This window comes from Alexandromys fortis, unplaced genomic scaffold (assembly GCF_014885135.2).
Source record: "Alexandromys fortis isolate MF-2015 unplaced genomic scaffold, M_Fortis_MF-2015_v1.1 scaffold_250, whole genome shotgun sequence".
NCBI classification, from domain to species: Eukaryota; Metazoa; Chordata; class Mammalia; order Rodentia; family Cricetidae; genus Alexandromys; species Alexandromys fortis.
The window spans coordinates 714,921-735,013 of NW_026068128.1; the positions used below are offsets into that span (position 1 = coordinate 714,921).

The 20,093-nt window shown below is 49.3% G+C and overlaps 1 protein-coding gene across 5 annotated transcripts in view; it reads right to left on the reverse strand.

The window, feature by feature from the left end:
- Window positions 1-20,093, reverse strand: part of Mical2 (microtubule associated monooxygenase, calponin and LIM domain containing 2) — a 205,425-nt gene that overhangs the window by 58,423 nt on the left and 126,909 nt on the right. For 2 of the 5 annotated variants that reach the window (XM_050125902.1, XM_050125900.1), the window contains 3 exons: window positions 18,431-18,519; window positions 16,721-16,823; window positions 2,417-2,597 (listed from right to left, as the gene is read on the reverse strand). In XM_050125902.1, coding sequence (XP_049981859.1) covers window positions 2,417-2,597; window positions 16,721-16,823; window positions 18,431-18,519 — 373 coding nt within the window. Of the gene's footprint in view, window positions 1-2,416; window positions 2,601-12,891; window positions 16,824-18,430; window positions 18,520-20,093 lie in introns of those variants that run through there. The other 3 variants (XM_050125898.1, XM_050125899.1, XM_050125901.1) reach the window with 2 other exon arrangements.

A 20,093-nucleotide genomic window follows, 5' to 3' on the forward strand; every position in this document is an offset into this window, starting at 1 on the left:
GGAACAACCGTGGCACTGAAAAGGACACTCTTCCACCTGCTGAGCTGCCTGCAGGCTGTGCAGTGTGCTCTAGGTTCCCAGCTTTGAGAGCTGTCACCCATGCTGGGGTGGGCTTTGTTGGTGCAGCTGTCTTTGAGTCATTTCTGCCCCTTATAAGTCACCCCTTACCCATATTTCTGTAGGCAGCCCCGAGAAAACTCATGGTTCACCCAGGTGGACTTTGGTGGTATCTGTCTGTACTTTGGTCTGTTGTGGGTTCCCAGGCTAGGGTGAATAGATATGTGTGTGTTGCCTCTCCCCAGAAGAAATTTTGTCCTATATCATACTCCAGTCTCCAGTGTGTGAGAAGACGCTTTCATGAGGCTCCCAGGCTTTGGCACTGTCCTGACAGTCCCGGATACTGCTACAGCCTTGGACAGAACGGGGCAAGGTCCCCTCCCAGGCTTCCTGAGCCACTCCAGTGAAGGCTCAGTCTCCATCCCCCTAGGCTATGACTGTAGGGCCAAGAGTGTGCCCAGCTTGTACAGAGCCCTGGGTTCAGACCCAGCTCCTCCCAAACTGGATGTGGTGGTATACACCTGTAACTCCAGCACTTTGGAGGTAGAGACAGGGGTGGTGGGTGGTGGAGGGGATCAAGATCTTAAGACCAGCCTCAGCTGCATAGTGAGTTCAAGGTTACCCTAGGCTGCATGAAACTGCCTCAAATCAAATCAAACCAAAGCCACAAATAGCAACAAAGACCAACAAGAGTGTGGTTGCTAAGTTCTTCGGGTCAAATAAGTTCATCTCCAGGGATCTAGTTCCTACACCACAGCATGGACATATGGCACTCCTCCATCAGTGTGGCTGTGTAGATGGGCAGATGGAAGGAAAGACTGCAGGGATTCAAGTAGTAGGGAAGGGGGCTTCACAGAAACCGTGGCCTTTGCCCAGCTTCAGACTCAGCATCAGCACAGAGACACAGCCCAGTCAGACCTAACAGGTTCAACACAGAGCACTCTGCTTTCCCACAACCTGTCTTCCGCACCCTCAGATGCCTCTAGAATATTCTTACCATCCCTTCAGTAATTCAAGACTGGGGAGAAGACCTTGAGTTTTTTCTTCCTCTCATGCTTAGTCTTCAGCAAACCCATCACCATGGCTCTGACCTGTGTTCCCCAAGGGTCCCAGGTTCCAACCAAGTCTCCCCCTGCCTTCAGTCTCCCCAATCCTGTCTCCTCTGCCCTCCACACCAAAGTCTGTAGTTATCTAAAAACTGTTAACGAGGTGCCATTTAGAATTTAACTCTCTTTCAATTATTCCAGAATAAAATACCAATTCCTACATATCTAATCAACCAACCTCTCTCCATACCTCTCTCCCTGTCTCCCTCCCTTCTTTCTTCATCCCTGGTGCTGGGGATTGAACTCAAGCCTGGTCCACGCTGGCTGGGTGCTCTACCACTGAACTACACCCCAGCTCCCCAGTATAATCCCCCCTCATCCACTATTGACTGCTGGTCACACAGACCCTTCCATTCTGTTTGTATGCCATTCCCACTACTTTATCTGACAGCCAGCCAGATCAACACCCCATCTGGGTGAGGCCAGCATGACCCGCACTGTCTCATAGAGGCCCCGAAGCTTCTGGTTCACACATGGTAGGAGAGTAACCCACTTGCTCTGGGGCTACTATGTCAAACTGTCACTGTAGTACCCAGAGCCTTTCCTGGCCATCCAGTCAAAGGTAACCATCCTGGCCCTGTTTACAGCACAGCTCTATTTTATTTCTCTGCCTGGCGCGCACACACACGGTGTTTTTCTTGTTTAATATTTCCTTGTTTCCCTGGCTGTCTACCTAGGTGATGGAGATATCTGATAGCAAAGACCTCACCCAGCGTATGAGTCACAGTTACACACTCAGAGTCTAGGCATCCATAAGCAGTAGATCCGGATGCTTTCCTGAGTGAACTCAGTGTCTATGGGGGCTGCGCTTCTCATAACCGCAGTCGGTGTGGATCAGATGCTGTGTGCGTAAGAACGGTGTTCTCCTCTTTGCCCATCCTGGCATCTCCATCACCATGTAGGTTCCCAGGAGCCTCTCCCTGTGACAGTGTCACTCATTTGTAGCCCTCAGCTGTGTGACATGGACTCCTTTGGGGGGGGGACAGGAGAGCCAGGGCTCTAAGAAGATAATGGCCACACAGCCTCATAGGATTTGCTAGGCACCAAGCAATATTTGGCACGTGTCAATTCTTTGAGTCTTACGGCTCCTTCAGAAGCAAGCCACTATAGCCGTCCCCATTTGCAAGTTAGGAAACAGGCCCAGAGAGTTCCTTTTGCTGGGAGTTTCCAGTGGAAAGGAAAACAGACCTCAGGTGCAGCCTACCCCACCATCCCCTTGTCACTGCCTCCATCCTTCAGCAATTTGGGCATACCTGCTGTCCTCACTGGTGACCAGGACCCGCACGGCCAGCACATCCTGTCCGACTGCATCCTCTCCCGGACCGATCCTCACTGAAGTCCATTCGGAGGGTTGGGAAGAGGTGACTTCAGCGTCCGTGTCTCTGGGTGTGGGCTCAGGGACACTCTTTGGCTTCTTGGGGGAGATGGGCTCATCTGCTGAGAGAACAGGGCCTATAGAGACAGAGGAACAATGGCTCCTCCAGGCTTCTGGATAGGATGCTGGAAAGGGGGCCTCTGGGCCACTCAGATGTTCAGGGACAGACCTTCCCATCCTCTGCGTCATGGCCAGGGCCACCTCTCAGCCCAGCGGATGTGTGTAAGGCACGAATACACATACCACCCCATTTAATCTCGGGGGAGGTGCTGAGATGTTCTCAGGGCCCATGACAGGCTCACTGTCCTCTGGACCGCTTCGTTCAAACTTTCTGTCAGCGTACTGTTAAACTCAGGGGTGACATCTTAGATCTCATCTTTAAAAACTGTTTTCACCAGGCATGGTGGTACACCCCTTTAGCCCCAGCACTTAGGAGGCAGAGTCAGGAGGATCTCTGTGAGTTTAAGGCCAGCCTGGTCTACCCAATGAGCTCCAGGCCAGCCAGAGCTACACAATAAGACCCTGCCTCAAAACATAAAGCAAACCGCATCAAAGAATGTTTCTGTATTTTCGTGTGTGTGTGTGGTGTATACATACACATGTATGTGTACATAGCTTTACGTGTGTATGAAAGCGCATGCATGGGTGCATGTGTATGTGTGTACCTGTGCATATGGAGGCCCAAGGTTGCGATCTAGAATCATCCTTGATTGCTCTCCCACCTTGCTCATATAGACAGGATGTCACAGTCAAACCCAGAGCTCAGAGATATGGTGAGTTTTGCTAACTCTGGAAATCCTCTACCCCCATCTTCTGAGGCTGTAATTACAGAGGGGCCGCCGTTCCTACCTGGCATTTCTGGGGATCTGAACTCATGTGCTCATGATTGGAGGGCAAGCGCTTTAACCCGAGTCATCTCCACAGCCCTTCAGTTCTCATCCTATTGACCTCGTGACCTAGCCTGTCACGCTCTTCCACAAAGGCTGCTCTCAGCTCTAGATGGCTCTTCCCAGCTGCTTCTTCTTTTGCACAGTCTTATTTTTACTCAGCTTTTAGTCGCACCTGCTTCCTTCCATGATTCCCAATGACCCTGGACAGTGAGGAGTCCCAGGTCTGCACCCATAGCCTAGACGCTTCCTCTGCGTCTAGCGTCTCCTGTTCTTACTTGACATCTCCACTTAGGTGTTTAGCAGACACAACACATGCAACAAGTCCAAAGTGAACCCTTCATCTTCACTTTCCCCAACACCTGCTCCACCCACCATCATGCCCAGTTCAGTGTGGCAACTAGAACCTCCTGAAGTTAACGTTGGCATCATAATGACATACTTGATATTACCTTCATCCTTCACAAAGCCCTCCCTCTACAAGTGAGGATGGCTCTTCCCTCAATTGTGCCAGGAATGGAGTCTCTTCCCTTCCACAGCCCCATCACCTCTTGTTCAGATGGTAAACAAACAAACAAACACCCCACAACTCTCCGTGGTTCCCCAATTCTTTCCTTCCAAGCCCCACCCCTGGATTTCAACATCAACCAGAATTAACTGTGAGGGTCCTCATTTCATCGAGGTAAAGACGAAGAGTCCCATCTAATCCAGCTCTGTGGCCTCTGTGACTTTATCTCTCTCTTTTTTTAAAGATTTATTTATTATGTACAGTGTTCAGACTCCATGTATGACTGCAGGCCAGAAGAGGGCACCAGATCTCATTACAGATGATTGTGAGCCACGGTGTGGTTGCTGGGAACTGAACTCAGGACCTCCTGAAGAGCAGCCAGTGCTCTTAAACTCTGAGCCATCTCTCCAGCCTCAACTTTTTCCTCTTCACACTGTCCCTTGACTTGCTCCTCTCCTGCTGTGTCACCGCTGTGCTGTCCCCTCAGGACTTAGGCAGGCACCATCTCAGGCCCCTTGTGTTGCCCTCGAATCTACCATTCAGTGCTGTCCCTGGATGCTCCCACCACTGCCTGCAAGCGTTGGTCAAATGTCGTCTTCTCAGGATTGAAGTGTCCTGCTGAAGAGGCCACACACTCTGTTCCCCTTCATTATACTAGTGAGTCTTGTCTTCTAATGAGAGTGGAATTCCCTCTTTGGTTTGTTGACTCTAGGACTAGGATGTGGGCAGTACTTTGTTGTTAGACTCTGCCTTGTATAGCAGGTGCTCCTGGGATGCCTGTTGAGTGTGATGAATGCCTGAGCCCGGCTCCAGCCTGGCCACTAGCTAGGTGGCAAGCCGTTTCCTGTCACAGGGAAGCAGCTGCCTGTGTTCCTTCTAGAATTAGACCTCAGGTGAACTTGTTTCCCCTCTCATTTCCCAGCCCCTCACTGTCTTCTCTCTTTCCTGTGTTCTTGACTTCAACTGGATTGGTTCCATCTGTGCTTAAACTATAGGAGGCTCCGTCTCCAGGCCATTCACTACCCTCTCTTTTTGAACCAGTCTTGGAAGAGCTGGGCAAGCTTTCTCTGTCCCTTCACCAATCCCCTACAATTCTGATGAGACCTTTACCTCTCTACTCTCTTACTTCTAGAAAATTCCCCGGAGCCTGCTTGCTGCTGAGCCCAGTTCACAGGATATTTCCCCCCTGAGGTTCTCCTCTGGTCCTTGAGTCCCACCCTTCTTCATTCTGAGCGACTTTCTTTCCCTCTCTCTGCATCTCTGCCTTTAAATGTTCTATTCTTCACGTGTCCACCCAAACCTCCTCTTCTCACTCTGCACTCCCTGGAAGAGGCATCTGCTTAGCTGCACTTCCCACCTGCAAAGACAATTCAAGAAGCCTGAGCTTTCTGTGAAATTCCTGAAGTTTTAAAATACGATAGGGTCCAATAAAATGTGAACACATGTAGACCCAACCAGTGGGCTATCAGTCTAACTCCCGACGAACGTGCAGACTTGCTTGCATGCACACGTGCCTATGCTTTAATGCCAGCGCAACTGGGAAGGGAGGCATCTGGGGACTATTACCGGCCGCTTTGCTAATGATGATGGGAGTGATGGTTGTGGTGATGGTGGTGATAAAGTGGCCGTGGGTTTGGTGGTAATGATGGTAGTTGTGGTAATGGTAGTTCTGGTTTGGGTGGTGGTTGTGGTGATAGTTATGATGATGGTGTTAGCTATGGTGATGGCAGTGGTGGTGTTGCTTTTGCTGGTGTTTGTAGTGATGGTTATAATAAGAGCAGTGGCAGCTTACATTCATCGGGCCCCTAATATATCCCAGGGATAGTTTGAGCGCTGACTTGTACTAAGTCTGTAACACTCACATAATCCTTCAAGCAAAGGATTTTGTGACCCCATTTTCTTTCTGAGCTAATGGAAACATAGGTTAAGACACCCACAGATGGTCATGTGTTGCCCTTCTGTATGTCTGAGAACATGACAGAACTATTTGTTTGGTTGGCCTGTCCTTGACGTTGTGGTCCTTCCAAGCTTAGCAGAGCACACACACCCCTGCCCCAGCAATGCATAGACCAATGGATGTTGGTGACTCGTATGAGCCAGGGCTTTGAGTGGCCTTGTTGGGTTGAATTGTCACCCATGTTCTTGTTGAAAAAGTTTGTTTCTGATGGTTGTTTCCCTGTGAGCCTGGATTCTTGGTTGAGGTTACATGGAGGGACAGACTTGGAGCCCATCCTTAAACACTCAGCCTGTAGAATCACTCAGCACCCCTTAGATTCATGAATAGGAAGCAGAAGAGACCACACCCACCACTGAGATTGAGAACTTTGTTCAGGGTCCTAATTACTAGAGTCTCTTCTGGTCTGGGGCTTGAAGAAATTCATCTTTCCACCCCTGCTCCCGTGGGCAAAAGCTGAGAACGAAATGTGTTCAGGGAACATCAGGATACAACTGAGGCTACAGGACCCCAGCCAGAGCTCAGCAGAGGGAGGTCATGGCAGGCAAGGGGGCATGGTGGTGCTGGCTAAAGCGAAAGGCCTGCCTTACCAGATCCTAGAAGCCAAGGTCACTATTGTGATATTAAGGGAGGGGGGTCTCAGGAGTAATACCCTGGCTCCTCTCGATCCCATCCCATCCTTCCACCAGTGCACGCTGGTCTCAAACCTAACAGGAAACTAGTTCAAGGCCCCCTGGAGAAGAGTTTGCAGGGTTGCTCCTCTGTAGCACGACGCAGAGCAGGGATGCCAAGCACACAGGCAGCACAGACAGGCAGATGCCTATAATGCTGTGCCCAGAGTGGCCTCCCCAGCCTCCTGAAAGGTGGACTGTGATCAGTGATGGGGCGATGAGGCATCCAGCGGATGACAGAGAGCTTGAGCAGCACCCCTTCCTTCCACACATTCCCAGGGGTGTTATAATTGCTTTGGGAGGAAGATTTGTCCCTGACAGTGTCAAGGTCCTCAGCAGGACGTGTGCTCAAATCCACTGCTGCTAGCCCAGGGGCTTCTGAGAGTGAGTCATCACAGTTTCTAATGGAAGTAGAGTATCGCGGGGTGTTCAGAGATGAATCCATGGATAGGTAGTCTTGGGGTGTCTGGGTCTGTCCTCCACTCTGAAGACTGGTCAGCCTGTGTGTGCACGTGTGTGTGTGTGTGTGTGTGTGTGTGTGTGTGTGTGTAGGGTATGAATACCCAGCTCTACCTCTGCTGAATGAAACCAGGGTAGAGAGTGTTACTTAGAAGGCTCTGTCTGGCCTCAGCTAAAGCCTAAGCAAAGAGATAGACATTTTCAGCTAAATGCACATAAAAAGAAGCTATACCCTCCCAGATGGAAGCCACACCTCTGCCTAGAGAGGAAGGAAACCAGGCCCAGCCTGATCCTGTGGGCCTCAGAGCAGTTTACCCATTCCCATTTCTGATCCTTCATCCTGACCCTAAATCTTGAGCCAGATACTAGGGAAATGCCAGCCCCACATGGCTCCTGAGAACAGATACCAGCTCCCAGAGCACGAAGCAGGGTGGGGATGGAGGTGGGGGGTAGAGAAGTGAGGAGGGTGGAGGGGGTGAGGTAGGTCGTGGTGTGGTTCACTAGATGTCTGTTTTTCTTCCTAATGTAGTCACATTTCTCTGTTACTCATCTGTTTAATTGGCCTATTGAGGACAATTGGCTGAGCCTGCTTCATTAGTACTCCAAGGGTCCGGGTTCTGTCCCTAATAACTCTGGTAACAAGATGGGAAGGGGAGGACCTGAAATTTTTGGAGGGTAGTTTGCCACCTCCTGCAGCAATCTAGGAAGGGAGGAAGGGAGGCAGCCTTGGAGCCTGTGTTATTATCCCCCTTCTCGGGCTAGTGCTAGGCAACAAGTCTCCTCCTAGCATGCTTGGGACAGAGCATGTGGTTGGCTTTGCCATAGGTCCAGAAAGGTCTACACCTGCTAGGCCTGATGTAGGTTGATGAGACAGAACTGACAGCCCTTCTGGGCACCCACACAGTTGAGAGGTTGGTCGCTCTATCCATAATGTGGGAGTGATTTCTTATTAATAAAGAAACTGCCTAGGCCCCTTGATAGGCCAACCCTTAGGTGGGTGGAGTAAACAGAACAGGATGCTGGGAGAAAGAAGCTGAGTCAGAGAGTCGCCATGATTCTCCCACTCCAGACAGACGCAGGTTAAGATCTTTCCTGGTAAGCCAGCTCGTGGGCTACACAGATTATTAGAAATGGGTTAGATTAATATATAAGAGCTAGCCAATAAGAGGCTACAGATAATGGGCCAGGCAGTGTTTAAAAGAATACAGTTTCCGTGTAATTATTTTGGGCATAAGCTAGCCCTGCAGGTGGCTGGGTGCCGGGGATGCAGCCCCGCTGCTCTTATCACTACATATCCAGGTGGGTCTTTTGCTGTAGCCACACACGGCTCAGTGGATTGAAGACAGCAATCAGTGTCTCTGGCCCTCCCAGAGGCCAGGGTATAAGAATGGACCATTCCCTACTCCGCCTCTTGTTTCCAAGTGTCACCTGGATCCCTGTGTTAGAGACAGTGAGGGTAGGAGAGAGGATGTATGTAGCCTAGTAGACTTGGGACACATTACTAAACAGAACCTTGGTGTCAAGTTACCATAGCAAGGGGCTGTCAGTTCAGGTGCACCCCTTGGTTGGGGGAGGGGACACTCAATCTGCTTTGTCACAAGATAAACATGATGATGACAGCCCTCGGAAGGCAAGGAAGGAAGAAAGTGGAGGCATTGTTTGGGAAAGGCAGGATGCGCAATATCTGAATTCTGCTCCTTTAGGGCTCTGTCATGAACTGTGGCTGGGTACCAGCAAGAAGTTCCCAGCCGAAATATACCCTGCCAGTCCTCAGGGGGGATTCTCGATGGGCAACGTATGGGTCCAGGATAAAGCAGACTCAAGCACGGCTCCAGGGCTTTTGAGATGAACAAGGAGGAACTGTTCTTTGCTTTAAGGGGGAGAGTTAACAGTGGAGACCGTTTTGTGAAAAACATTAATGCTGGAGATGGGCAGAAGCTGGAGTTGCCTAATGGATGCCCAGGTAGATGTGGGGGAATGGCAGTAACAAGGCCAAGGCTTAGCCTCTTAGCCAAGGCTCTGGCGCTCCCCACACAAAGCCTTTGGATAGAAGGCAGGAGTGGGCCTCTGGAGCTGAGACCCGAGTCTGAGGGGAAGTTGCTGGTTGCTGCCTTCACGAGGCTGGGGATGAGAGCATGAGAGAGGAAAGATGGTACCTTCCCGCATGCCCTGGCGCCTCTGTCCAGTGTCCACCTACCCTGTAGGGGACTCAGAGCCTCTGCTTATCTAGCGTCAGAAGGAAGCCTTTCCGGAAGCAATCCCTTCAGAGAGGTGCCAGCCAGAGCTCAGCAGAACACCCTGAGAAACAGAGGCCCAGGCACTAGGCCTAGGCTGACTTGTTGGTTCCATCTTCCCAAAACTCAAAGCCAGAGGCTCCGTTAGCTCCCAGTACACAGGAGGGGCTCACCCCTGGACACAGCGAAATTGAAGTTTCTGGGGTCAAAGCTGGGATTTCAGCCAAGTCCAGGCCCTTACCACACAGGGCCCGAACACCTACTTGGGCCCCAGTGCTCTCTGCTCCCTCACAATGGAGGATACCACTGTAACTTGCCTGCCTAGGACTGATGACCTTTCCTAGGATCTTCTACGTCTGCACGGACTTCATGGTGCTACAAAGGGACAAGACTAATGAGGGGCTGGACTTGCAGAGCTGGGCCCAGAGACAGTACTGGGCAGAAAGCAGAGACCCAGGGCAGTGAAGGAGGCAGACATTGACTTAAAGATTTTTTTGGGGTGGTGGGGTGTTAAATCATAAAAGGAACAGTCCACACGAATGAAGGACAGCCCACCTACTCTGGAGGCTACACTCAACTCTTACTGCTCGAGGTACATGGAGATTTTTTTCCTATTGGGCCAAAGGTCAGGGCCTTTTTTTAAGACTTAATCTCCCTTGCTATATTGCCTTTCAGGAAAGAGACTGTTCCTGCTGTTGATCCTAAACACACCTAAGTCCTTACCATCACTACTTCCCTGTCTCCTTTGCCAAGGAGGCGGGATAACACGATTCCTTACATCCTTTGAAAGCCAAGAAGGGTCGTTTCCCCAATTGCTTCCTTTTTTTTTTTTTCAGTGTTCACTTCTTGAATCTGTGTAAGTGGGAACTATTTGTTCTCAGCCTTAACTCACTTATCCTTGGGTCATTGCTCAGCAAAGACTAACTTGGTCCGTGTCACCGTGGGAGGGGCCCGGGAGCACCTGCTCTAAGGAAGCTCTTTGAATAGCACAGCAATGAACTTCCGTGTTATTATACTCAAGTCAGATTTTTTCCTCCCATCTGACTGCATAGTTATGCTTCAATTTTTTTAAAAGATTTATATATTATGTATACAGTGTCCTGTCTGCATTTTGTTTGCACACCAGAAGAGGGTATTAGATCTCATTATCGATGGCTGTGAGCCACCATGTAGTTGCTGGGAATTGAACTCAGGACCTCTGGAAGAGCTGTCAATGCGCTTAACCTCTGAGCCATCTCTCCAGGCCCCTTATGCTTCAATTTTTATAATTCCATGAACTGTTTATTTATTTTTGGTGTTTTTGAAACAGGGTCTCTACCACATCCCTGGATGTCCTGGAACTCACTATGTAGACCCGACTAGATTGGCCTAGACTCGTAGACATCTGCCTGCCTCTTCCGACTGAGTGCTGGGAATTAAGGCGTGTGCCACCATGCCTGGCTTTCATTCTTGTTTTAAAATGTAGATAGCTGGGACTGGAGAGATGGCTCAGTGGTTAGCAGCACCATTTCTCTTCCAGGGGACCTGAGTCTGCCTCCCAGTACACACATATGACATCTCACAACCACCTTTAGTTCCAACTCCAGGGGACCCAATACCCTCTCTGATGCCCAAGGGCACTGTACTTACGTGTACAAACCCATGCTCTGACACACACACATACACATAATTTAAACATCTTTAAAATGTAAATGGTCAAATTTGTTTCATGTTTTTCTCACATGAATTTGTTTTTGTTAGCAGTTCTAAAACTCAGACTCATCCCTTCATGATCTAATATTTAATTGTATTTAAAACATATATAACACAAATTTTCCCCATTAGGAACTTCTTTTGTGGGGTGTATTTTTTTGAGACAGGGTCTATGTAGCCAAGGTTTTTCTTGAACTTGCTATGTAGCTGAGGGTGATCTCGAACTACTGAGCTTCCTGTCTCCACTTCCTTAGTGTAGGCATTGTAGGCATAGCCACCTTGCCTGACTGGAGTTTGGAACTTCTACTTAATATGTTTTTTAAGGGTTTATTTTTTATGCATTTAAATGCTCTATCTGCATGTAATGCCTGCAGGCCAGAACAGGGCATCAGATGCCATTATTATGGTTATGAGTTACCATATGGTAGTTGGGAATTGAACTCAGGACCTTTGGAAGAGCAGCCAGTGCTCTTAGTCACTGAGCCATCTCTCCAGCTCCTCTACTTAATATTGAGTTCTATTAGACTGCTTTAAAAATGTTAAGTCTTGGGGTGGTAGCTCAATGGTAGAGTGCTTGCCTACCTATACAAAGTCTTTTGATCTTTTTGGATTTGCTCTCCCCACCATAAAATGTTAAGTCTTCAGTGTTTCGGGATTAGAGAATAGTCTACCAAATCTAATAATGTAGGGTTATAATAATAATCAAACCAAATCAAACCAAGACACTCTCCAAGCAGGTATGAGAAAGTCAACGCAAACAGTTGGTTAAGCTTAGTTACTAGAGGACTCTACCAGAGACTTACCAAGAGCCTTCAAGACCTAGTGAGACTGGCAAGATTAGCTGTGCTCCTTAGCACATAGTAGGTGCTTAGTGAAGTGAGGTAAAAAGATGAGGGAGCAGGAGAACAGACAAGAAGATCAGAATCCGAACATCAATCTAAGGCACACACTTCTTAAATGTCAGGTCTTTTTGGAGCCTGCTGCTATGTCTCTTGGACCTAGAATAATGCCTCAGGCAATAATAACTGTTACATAGATAAAGGAATACATTATTTGCCCATCCTTCCACCTGATCTCTAGTTCCTAGTAGCCTCCCTTGATCAGAAGAGGAGACAGGGGCCCCGAGTCACAACCCGAGGTGGCTCTGAAGGCAGACACAAGCACCAGCAACTGAGTCGGAGAGTGCAATCCCAGAAGTGCTCTCTGGGAGATGTCAGGGCCCTCATAGTCCCAGAGGACTTTTATGCCAGTATCAGAAGCCCAACCACATCCAGTCTGGCAATGGTAGAAGTTCCTCCCCGGGGAGATTTGGCACCATCCCGGATAGCCAAGGGAGACTCCAAGTCTTCCTCTACAGAGTGAAGCTGGGCAGAGCCTGCTGGGCACTGTGCTCAGAGTGGCCAGGTGGGCAGAACCTCAGAGTGCAGAGCAACCCGAGTGCATAGCTGCTGGTTCACTGCCTTCCAGAGACCGATGCCCACTCTTTCCTCCTTACCTTTCGCCCATCACTTGGGTAGATCAGTGCAAACCATGAAAAACTAATTTTTTTCCTCTATGAGAACCAAAATAGGTGGGGCTTTTGGTAAAGCCCTCCTACACAGCCATGACCCGCAGGTGCCAGGGAAACTGGTTCAGTTCAGACAGCTGCCAACACAGCCTGATCCTAAGAGTCGAGGTTACCCTGGCCCTGTCCTCCTCTGCCCAGCATCTAGAACACCAAAGTACCACACATTTTAAGGAAGAGACCCCAAAGCCTGGCACCAGAGTATTATGACATGTTTCCAAATATTACCTTGGGTAATATTTCAGATTGCCCTCGCACAGCCCCACAGAGTCCCGGGTCACCACAAGTGCAAGCCCCGCCAGCAGTTTAGGAGAGACGGCTCCCCTAAACCGGTGCCTGTGTTGGAGGTTTAGAAGCTTCCATGGCAAAGAAGAGAGGAAACGATGAGCTTTATAAAGAACCATATTTATTTTCATTTACAGCATAAAATATCATAAATAAACCTAAACATCGTCTTGCTGTGTAAAATACAGGGTTCCACATGGCACTGTAAATGAATTCTCTAGGGTCACAGACATGCCTTGCCATGAGAGGGGGAGGAGGCTAGCTAGGGAGGCCGAGAGCAAGGGGGGCTCTCTTTGGTTGACATTTTAGAGAGGGGAATGCTGGAAGAGAAGAAGAGAGGAGAGGAGAGGGCTTTGTACTGGCTGGGCACTGCGCCAATGCAGCAAGCAAGTGCAGCATGCAGGGCCGACAGAAGCTGAAGGGCAGGGTAGCTCTAGCTACAGGCGGGATGCACTCTGACTCAGGCCTGAGGATGTGGGGCTGGACTCACGCCTGCTATCTGCTCTCCGTAGTAGAGTAGCTTTTTGTAGCAGCGCATGACCATCCCGCTGCTCCAGGTAAATAAACAGAGGGACTATGTGCTTTAGATAGGTTGACATTGACAGTGGCTGGCCTGAGCTCTTTCTGAAAGCCAGCCCTTCTCCTGTGACCGTGACTGTTCTGATTAAGGCTTATGACCAGTGGGACTTAGGAGCCCAGGGACAGATGAAAGGCATACAAGGCCCTAGGACTAACTGCCGAAACAGGAAGGGGCTGCTAACATCATTATATGCATAGCACAGAGTGTGGGGCAAGCTGGCCACACAGAGTTTGGGAGCCAGTATACTTTTAAAACCTTGCCACACTGAGTTACTTATGGTTCCAATGGAAGGCTTTGGGAATCTTTGTATTGGAAGTGACAGAAGAAGATATCCCTACACCTGTTCTTTTTAGAAGGTCACTAAGCAGAAATGTTTTCTAAGCCACAGAGCCTTCCTTACACGGTATTGTCTCACAATCATGGCCAACCCTCCCAAGAAGATAAGAGGCTTTGAAGGTGCAATGGAGAAAGCGCATGCATAGAGGCCAGGCCAGGGCGGTGGCCGGAGTCGGGGAGGCGTGGGGAGGGGGGGCATGCACTTGTCGTGGACCCAGGCTGCTGGCTGGGCTCCGAAGAAGGGGAGGCAGAACACGGCTTCCAAGCTGACCCCCACCCCATGCTGTTAACCACTCATGCCTTAGAGAGTCCGTTAGTATGCAAGACACAGTTAGTGCTACCAGTACCACCGACGCAGAGGGCGCAGAGGACGGGCGAGGAAAGCGGGGTAGGGGTTAGTACCTCTTTCGGAAAATTGCCAAGAAAATGAGTCACCTTTGAGCAGGAGTGTCAGCCAAGAAGTGGGTGTAGGACTGGAAGGCTGAAACGCACTGGCGGCCACAGTGTGAGGTGGAAAGAGAAAGACAGAAAGGAGGACTTAGCGAGTGAGTAAGACAATCCCAGATCACAAGAGGAAAAGGCACTGGAGGTGGAAACAGGGCAACCACTGTCCCCCCACCCCCCAGATGAGGTGAGACGGACCTTCCTGGTGGTGCCCAGCCATCTGTTTCCAAGAGTGGGTACACAGTGTCTGCATATTCACAGATTCCCCATTCCTGTCCCCAAACGTTCCCAGGAACCTTCACCCCCGCCTCCCAGGCCCTCTGTCTCCATTGTACTCTGGGGTTTCAGAATCAACCTCGAGACAAATTCAGAATTTCTGGAGTATCTGTCTCCCAGGACCCATCCCTGCTGCTGCCCACCAGGAAGGTTCAAGGTCTCAACACAAGCAGAAGTCTGGTAGACAGACACACCCTGTCTACCAGAGTAATTCAAACCAGCCTCCTTATGGCTATAAATGACATTTTTTTTTTTTTAGAGAGTTCACTCTGGCTTCCCAGAGCATTCCACAGAGCATCTCAGCCCACCCTGAGCTGGAGACAATCACTATAATATGACCTCAAGAGTTCACGTGGCATAATGAAACATAATAGGACCCAAGGGTTTCTCTCATCATGCTTGACCATTAAATCCCCAGCTAGAAGCAGGGCAAATACAATGTACGTCATCACACTGGCAATAGTTCCAACAAGGCCAGAGGTGCTGGTTCCCACAGACTCGATCACAGCCATGCCCTGTCTTTCCCAGGACTTCAGGGCAGAGTCTCCGGAAATGCACCCCTCTTTCTCCACCTCATAGAACCTTATGTCAAAGCTTTCAAGACGCTTTGTCTTTCACAAGTCCTTCTTAATCTTGGAGGGAGTGCTAGGGGTGCAGCTCTCCACGGCTGTCCCCAGTGACGGTAGAGACCCTGAGTTTCTAGTCCATTGTTGCACCCCGTGAATGTGGAGACCCTGAGAACCTAGGAGGCCCTTGTCGACCCTCCAGTTGCTCAATCTGCTACAGAAGCTGAGCATCACAGAGTTGGGTGGGGACAGCTTTAGGCTTTTCCAGACACCCAGTGTAGAAAACATTTATGGGTTCAAAGCCACCCAAAGACCAGACACTCTTTTCTGGAGCACTAGGAGAAGGATCTCTGACTGTGTGGGTGAAATACGCAAGGCAGCCATGTAATGTGCCTGAGCAGTCAGGATACCACCAGCAAGGCTCGCCGATCAGGGCCAGCAAGTACCCTCAGTTCAAAGGACACCAGGGGGAGACAGCCTGACCATAACGGACCTGAATGGCTTTGGCTCGGCCTGAAGCCTGGGCTGAGGACTTGCTAGAGGTGAAAATGACACCATCTAGAAAAGTTTGTCCTCAGCATCACATCAGCCTGTGAGCTATTCGGGGCCAAGTGCCTGTGGGCTTCGCTGCAGTACCCATTAGTGGGGAGGAACATGTAAGTTTGCAGGGCAGTAGCCCTGTGGTTCTATGCTATTGGCTGTGACTTGGTGGGCATAAGGGAGCCTTTAAGCTACTGTTTGACTTCAAAAGATAGAAGTAAAATACCTCTCCCCGACCCTGAGGACAGATACCATTGACACACTGCTGTGTGCTTTGGTTAATTTTGGTTTGCTCTTCCCCTCCTACTTATTTCTCTTAACCTTGCTGATTTTACATATATGCATTTTTGAAAACAAACAAACAAACGCAGCATCCACTGTACACAGGTGGCATCTGTATGCAAAAATCAAAAGGCGCTGGTCTAGGGATGGCTCTATTTTGTGGTTCTAAAGTCTCAACTCATTAACGTTGCTGGCAGCAACAAATCTCAACTCATTGCCAAGTTCGAGAGTCTTGTAAAACTGGTGATAAAAATTAAACAGTTAGAAGTATTGATACTTGTAGAAAAATAATGCTTTCTTTTTTTGGCTTATGAAAAGTTAAAAATTGAAATGTAAACCTGGAAAAATGGCTCGCTTTGGTATGAAAAGACAAAACAATACAAAGCTGTTTTCTAAAAAAAAAAAAAAAAAAAAATTCCTTCATGTTGTCCCTGATCCTAGCACCATGAATAGATGCTCAACCTTGTCAAAGCCAGGTGGAGGTGGCCGATGTGGGACTCTTTGGCTTGGAGCTAATTGGTTATGGATGCTGGCCAGAGCCAGAGCAAACTACAAATATTGCAGTCTCCACTTGGAAATGTTAGGGCACTGTGGGGGCAGCATGTGCCTCACTGCAGCTTCACCGGGATGAACCTGAGCAACCAGCTGCGGATATTCTCCAGGGACTCCTCAGACTCCCTGTACATGGCGGCCAGGACCTCGGAGAAGGCCCAGAGGAGCAGCAGCCCCAGGCCCAGGAGCTCAAACGTGAAGCAGTAGTTGTGAGAATTGTCCCTGACATGGTGGCCAGCAGCATTCAGGAGTCCCTGCATCCACCTAAGCAGGCTCCGGGGCAGGTCGAGAAGGCCTCTTGTCAGCCTGAAAGGCCAGCTCAGTGCCTTCCTAAAGAAGGAGGTGGAGATACCTGGAGGGCTGCCTTCTGGCGTGCTGATGGCCGCCACTGCGCAAGAGCTCTCCGCGGGAGTGTCCCTCCGAGGGGCTTCCTGCTCCTGCCATGTCCCTTCCTCCTGAGAAAGACAGCAAAGCAAGAGCACTTAGTCCAAGAGTATCAGAGGCTGCCTCCATCACAGCAGGCTAAGCCAGGGGAACTAACTGGGGTGGCTCCCACATTGGTACTGAAAGTGGCCGCAACTCATTTTAAAGGGGGGCAAATTTACCATAAATGCACTAGCTTTCCAAATATGCATGCCCTTTGGCCTGCATACCTACTTGTATTGTTATATAGTACATGAATAATTAGAAATAGGGATTAAGATTTGTATACAAATATATTCATTGTAAAAATCTGTACAAGATAAAATTGTTAAATAGCGTAAAGGCCCAACAGGATGGAACTACTGAAGCAGATTATTGACCATGCATAAAATATAATCTTTTAATAGTATTAGAAATTATACTCCTGAGCAAGGTGTGGTGGCGCATGCCTTTAATCACAGCATTCAGGAGGCAGAGGCAGGGGGATTTCTGTGACTTTGAGGCCACCCTATCTCAGTCCAAAACCAAAACCAAAAAAAAGTTTTACTCCGGAAATGTCAGCCTCCCACGATCCCTTCCCCACTTTCTCCCCTCCCTTTTGTTGAGTTAAAGTGTGACTAGGTTGCTCAGAGAGGCCTTGAACTTCAAATGTAGGCTGGACTGAACTCAAATTCCAGCCTTCCGGCTTCATTCACCCAAGTGCTGAGATTATATAGGAGCTGGAGAGATGACTCCACGGTCAGCAGCATTGGCTGCTCTTCCAGAAGACGTGGGTTTGATTCCCAACACCCACATGGTGACTCACAACCATCTGTAACTCCAGTCCCTGGGGGATCTGACACCCTCTTCTGGCCTCCATGGGCACAGGGCACGAATGTGGTACACAGACATACATGTAGGCAAAAACTACCCATACACAGAGAATAAAATGAGGAAAAATTTTAAAAAGATTTTCCAATATCACAGAAAACTGGTCTTGATATGCTGCCAGCAAAGAAGCCCAACAAGCTCCAGCGGTGGGGTCTACTCAGAGGGCCCATCTGGGAGGAGAGGTGACAGAGCACAATGCAGCTTTTCCAAATGTCAGTCGCATTGAACAACTGCCACAGTGTCAACTGGAGCAAGTAACAGCCTGTCCCAGTAAGTGGTCCGTGAAGCTAGTGTCTTCTATCTACTCTCGCATTTTCCTGCAGCAAGCCTGTGACAGCAGGCATCACTAGGAAAGCTCGAGTCATGGTGAGTCATCTCAAGAGCTGCCAGAGGGGGGCACTATCACAAACCATACCTAGGAAGGGACCTGGAAACCTGGCCTTCCTCCTGGGTACAGTGGGGCCACATGGCTTTTGCCCAGTTCAGCATACAGCTCAGTCTCGACACATGTACAAGCATTTTTTCAACTTCTCAGAGGAAGCTAGCCACCTATCAGGGAGCTGGCATCTAAAAAAAAGTCAATCCCAGAGGCTGCTGAACAGACTAAGGTAAACAAACATTCTAGAAGGGGATTCGTAAGTGTTTAGGGGCAGTCTGTCTCCCTTCAGGACTAGAGAAGTCCGGCTAACTCTGAGGTTTCCTTTAGAGACCTCCTCAAGGGGGAGGGATCGCCCCTGCTCTCCCAGCACTGCGGAGACCGACGACGTACCTCTCTTGGCTGCTTCAGCTCTGCCCGTCTCTTCCGTTGTTTGCTGTTGGTTTTACAATGAATGAAATGGGGCTTGCAGTAAAATTTGCCTGTGAGAAGAGATACAAGTACATACAGTTTTTCTCTGTAGACAGAATCACGGGAATAACTGCTCATCACTGGCCAGTCAGAACACAACAGCCATGAAAATCAGCCCAGCTCAGACATGAGCAGGAGCTTGTACGCTCGCCCTAACATGGCACCAAAACCAGTTAGCTACATACTGCTGTCTCCCTCAGAGAAGGTGCTAGCAATGGGGGACTCTGAGAAGAGCTAAAACCCATAGGTGACTCCCCACCCCAACAGAAGTTAGATTTCTTTACAAGGCAGGGAGAAAAATAGGTAGCTCTGAGTATCAGCTCCCCAGTCTTTTCTGGGATCTTGAGGGTCAGTACAGCTGGCCAGTGATGAGAGAAAAGACTCAGGCAGGGTACGTGCTGGGTAAAACAGCGGCCACCCAGGACCACTGGGTACCTTCTAGGATGGGCACTGCTGCCTGCTTCCGTGACAGCAACAAAAATGGTGGTGATAATAGTGATGATGACAACGGGGAAACCATTTCATATAACGTAACTCATCAACTTATCTTCCCACATCCTCATGAACTTAGAACTATTACTTCTTCCTTTTGTTTGTCTGAGGCTGAGTCCCTGTACACAGCCCAGGCTGGTATGGAACTCAGAAGCTTACTGTCTCCGCCCCCAGAGTGCTGGGATCATTGGTGGGCAGCATCCACACAGGTCCTACCATTATCCTCCTTTGCAGATGATGAAACTGAGCAGGAATCCAAGTAGCAGCTCCAGGGCTATGCAGGGAGCAGGTACTACTGCCCGGACCCACTCTGGGTAGGAGAGCTTTAAGGCGCACAGTCATAAGCACTATGTCACACTGCCCCACAGTCTGTATGACAGTATAATATCAAAGGCTGACAAACTGAAAGGGATCTCTTTGTATAGTGAACATAAGTCTTTGCTGATGAGCTCTGGTAGGCCACTTACTCAGAGAGGTGCAAATTTTGAGACCAGTTCTATAATTCATACTTTGTGTGTGTTTATACAGGTATGTGTATGGTTGTGGGGTTAGAGCGCAGTCTCAGCTCCTCAGGCACCGTTACCTTGGCTTTCTGCTTTTGTTTTGAGAAGGGGCCTCTCACTGATCTGGTTCATACCAACCAGCCTAGGCTGGCCAGCCAGAGAGCCCTGAGGCTCTCCAGAGCTGGGGTTATGAACATGCCCCAGCACACACTGCTTCTCTCTCTCTCTTTCTTTTCTATTTAATTTTGAGACAGAAGCTCACTATATACCACAGGCTGGCCTGAAGCTCACTATGTAGACCAGGCTGACCTCAAATTCCAGAGACTAACCTGACTTTGCCTCTCCCAGGCTGAGATTATAGGTATGAACCACCACATCCGGTCCCACTTAAACAAAACAAAACATGGGGGCTGGCCAGATGGCTCAGAGGTTAAGAGTACGGACTGCTTTTCCACAGTCAATTCCCAGCAACCACATGGTGGCTCACAACCATCAGTAATGAGATCCGGTGCCCTCTTCTGGCCTGAAGGCATACATGCAGTAAGAACCCTGTATACATAAATATTAAATAAGTTAAAAAAATGAGTTCA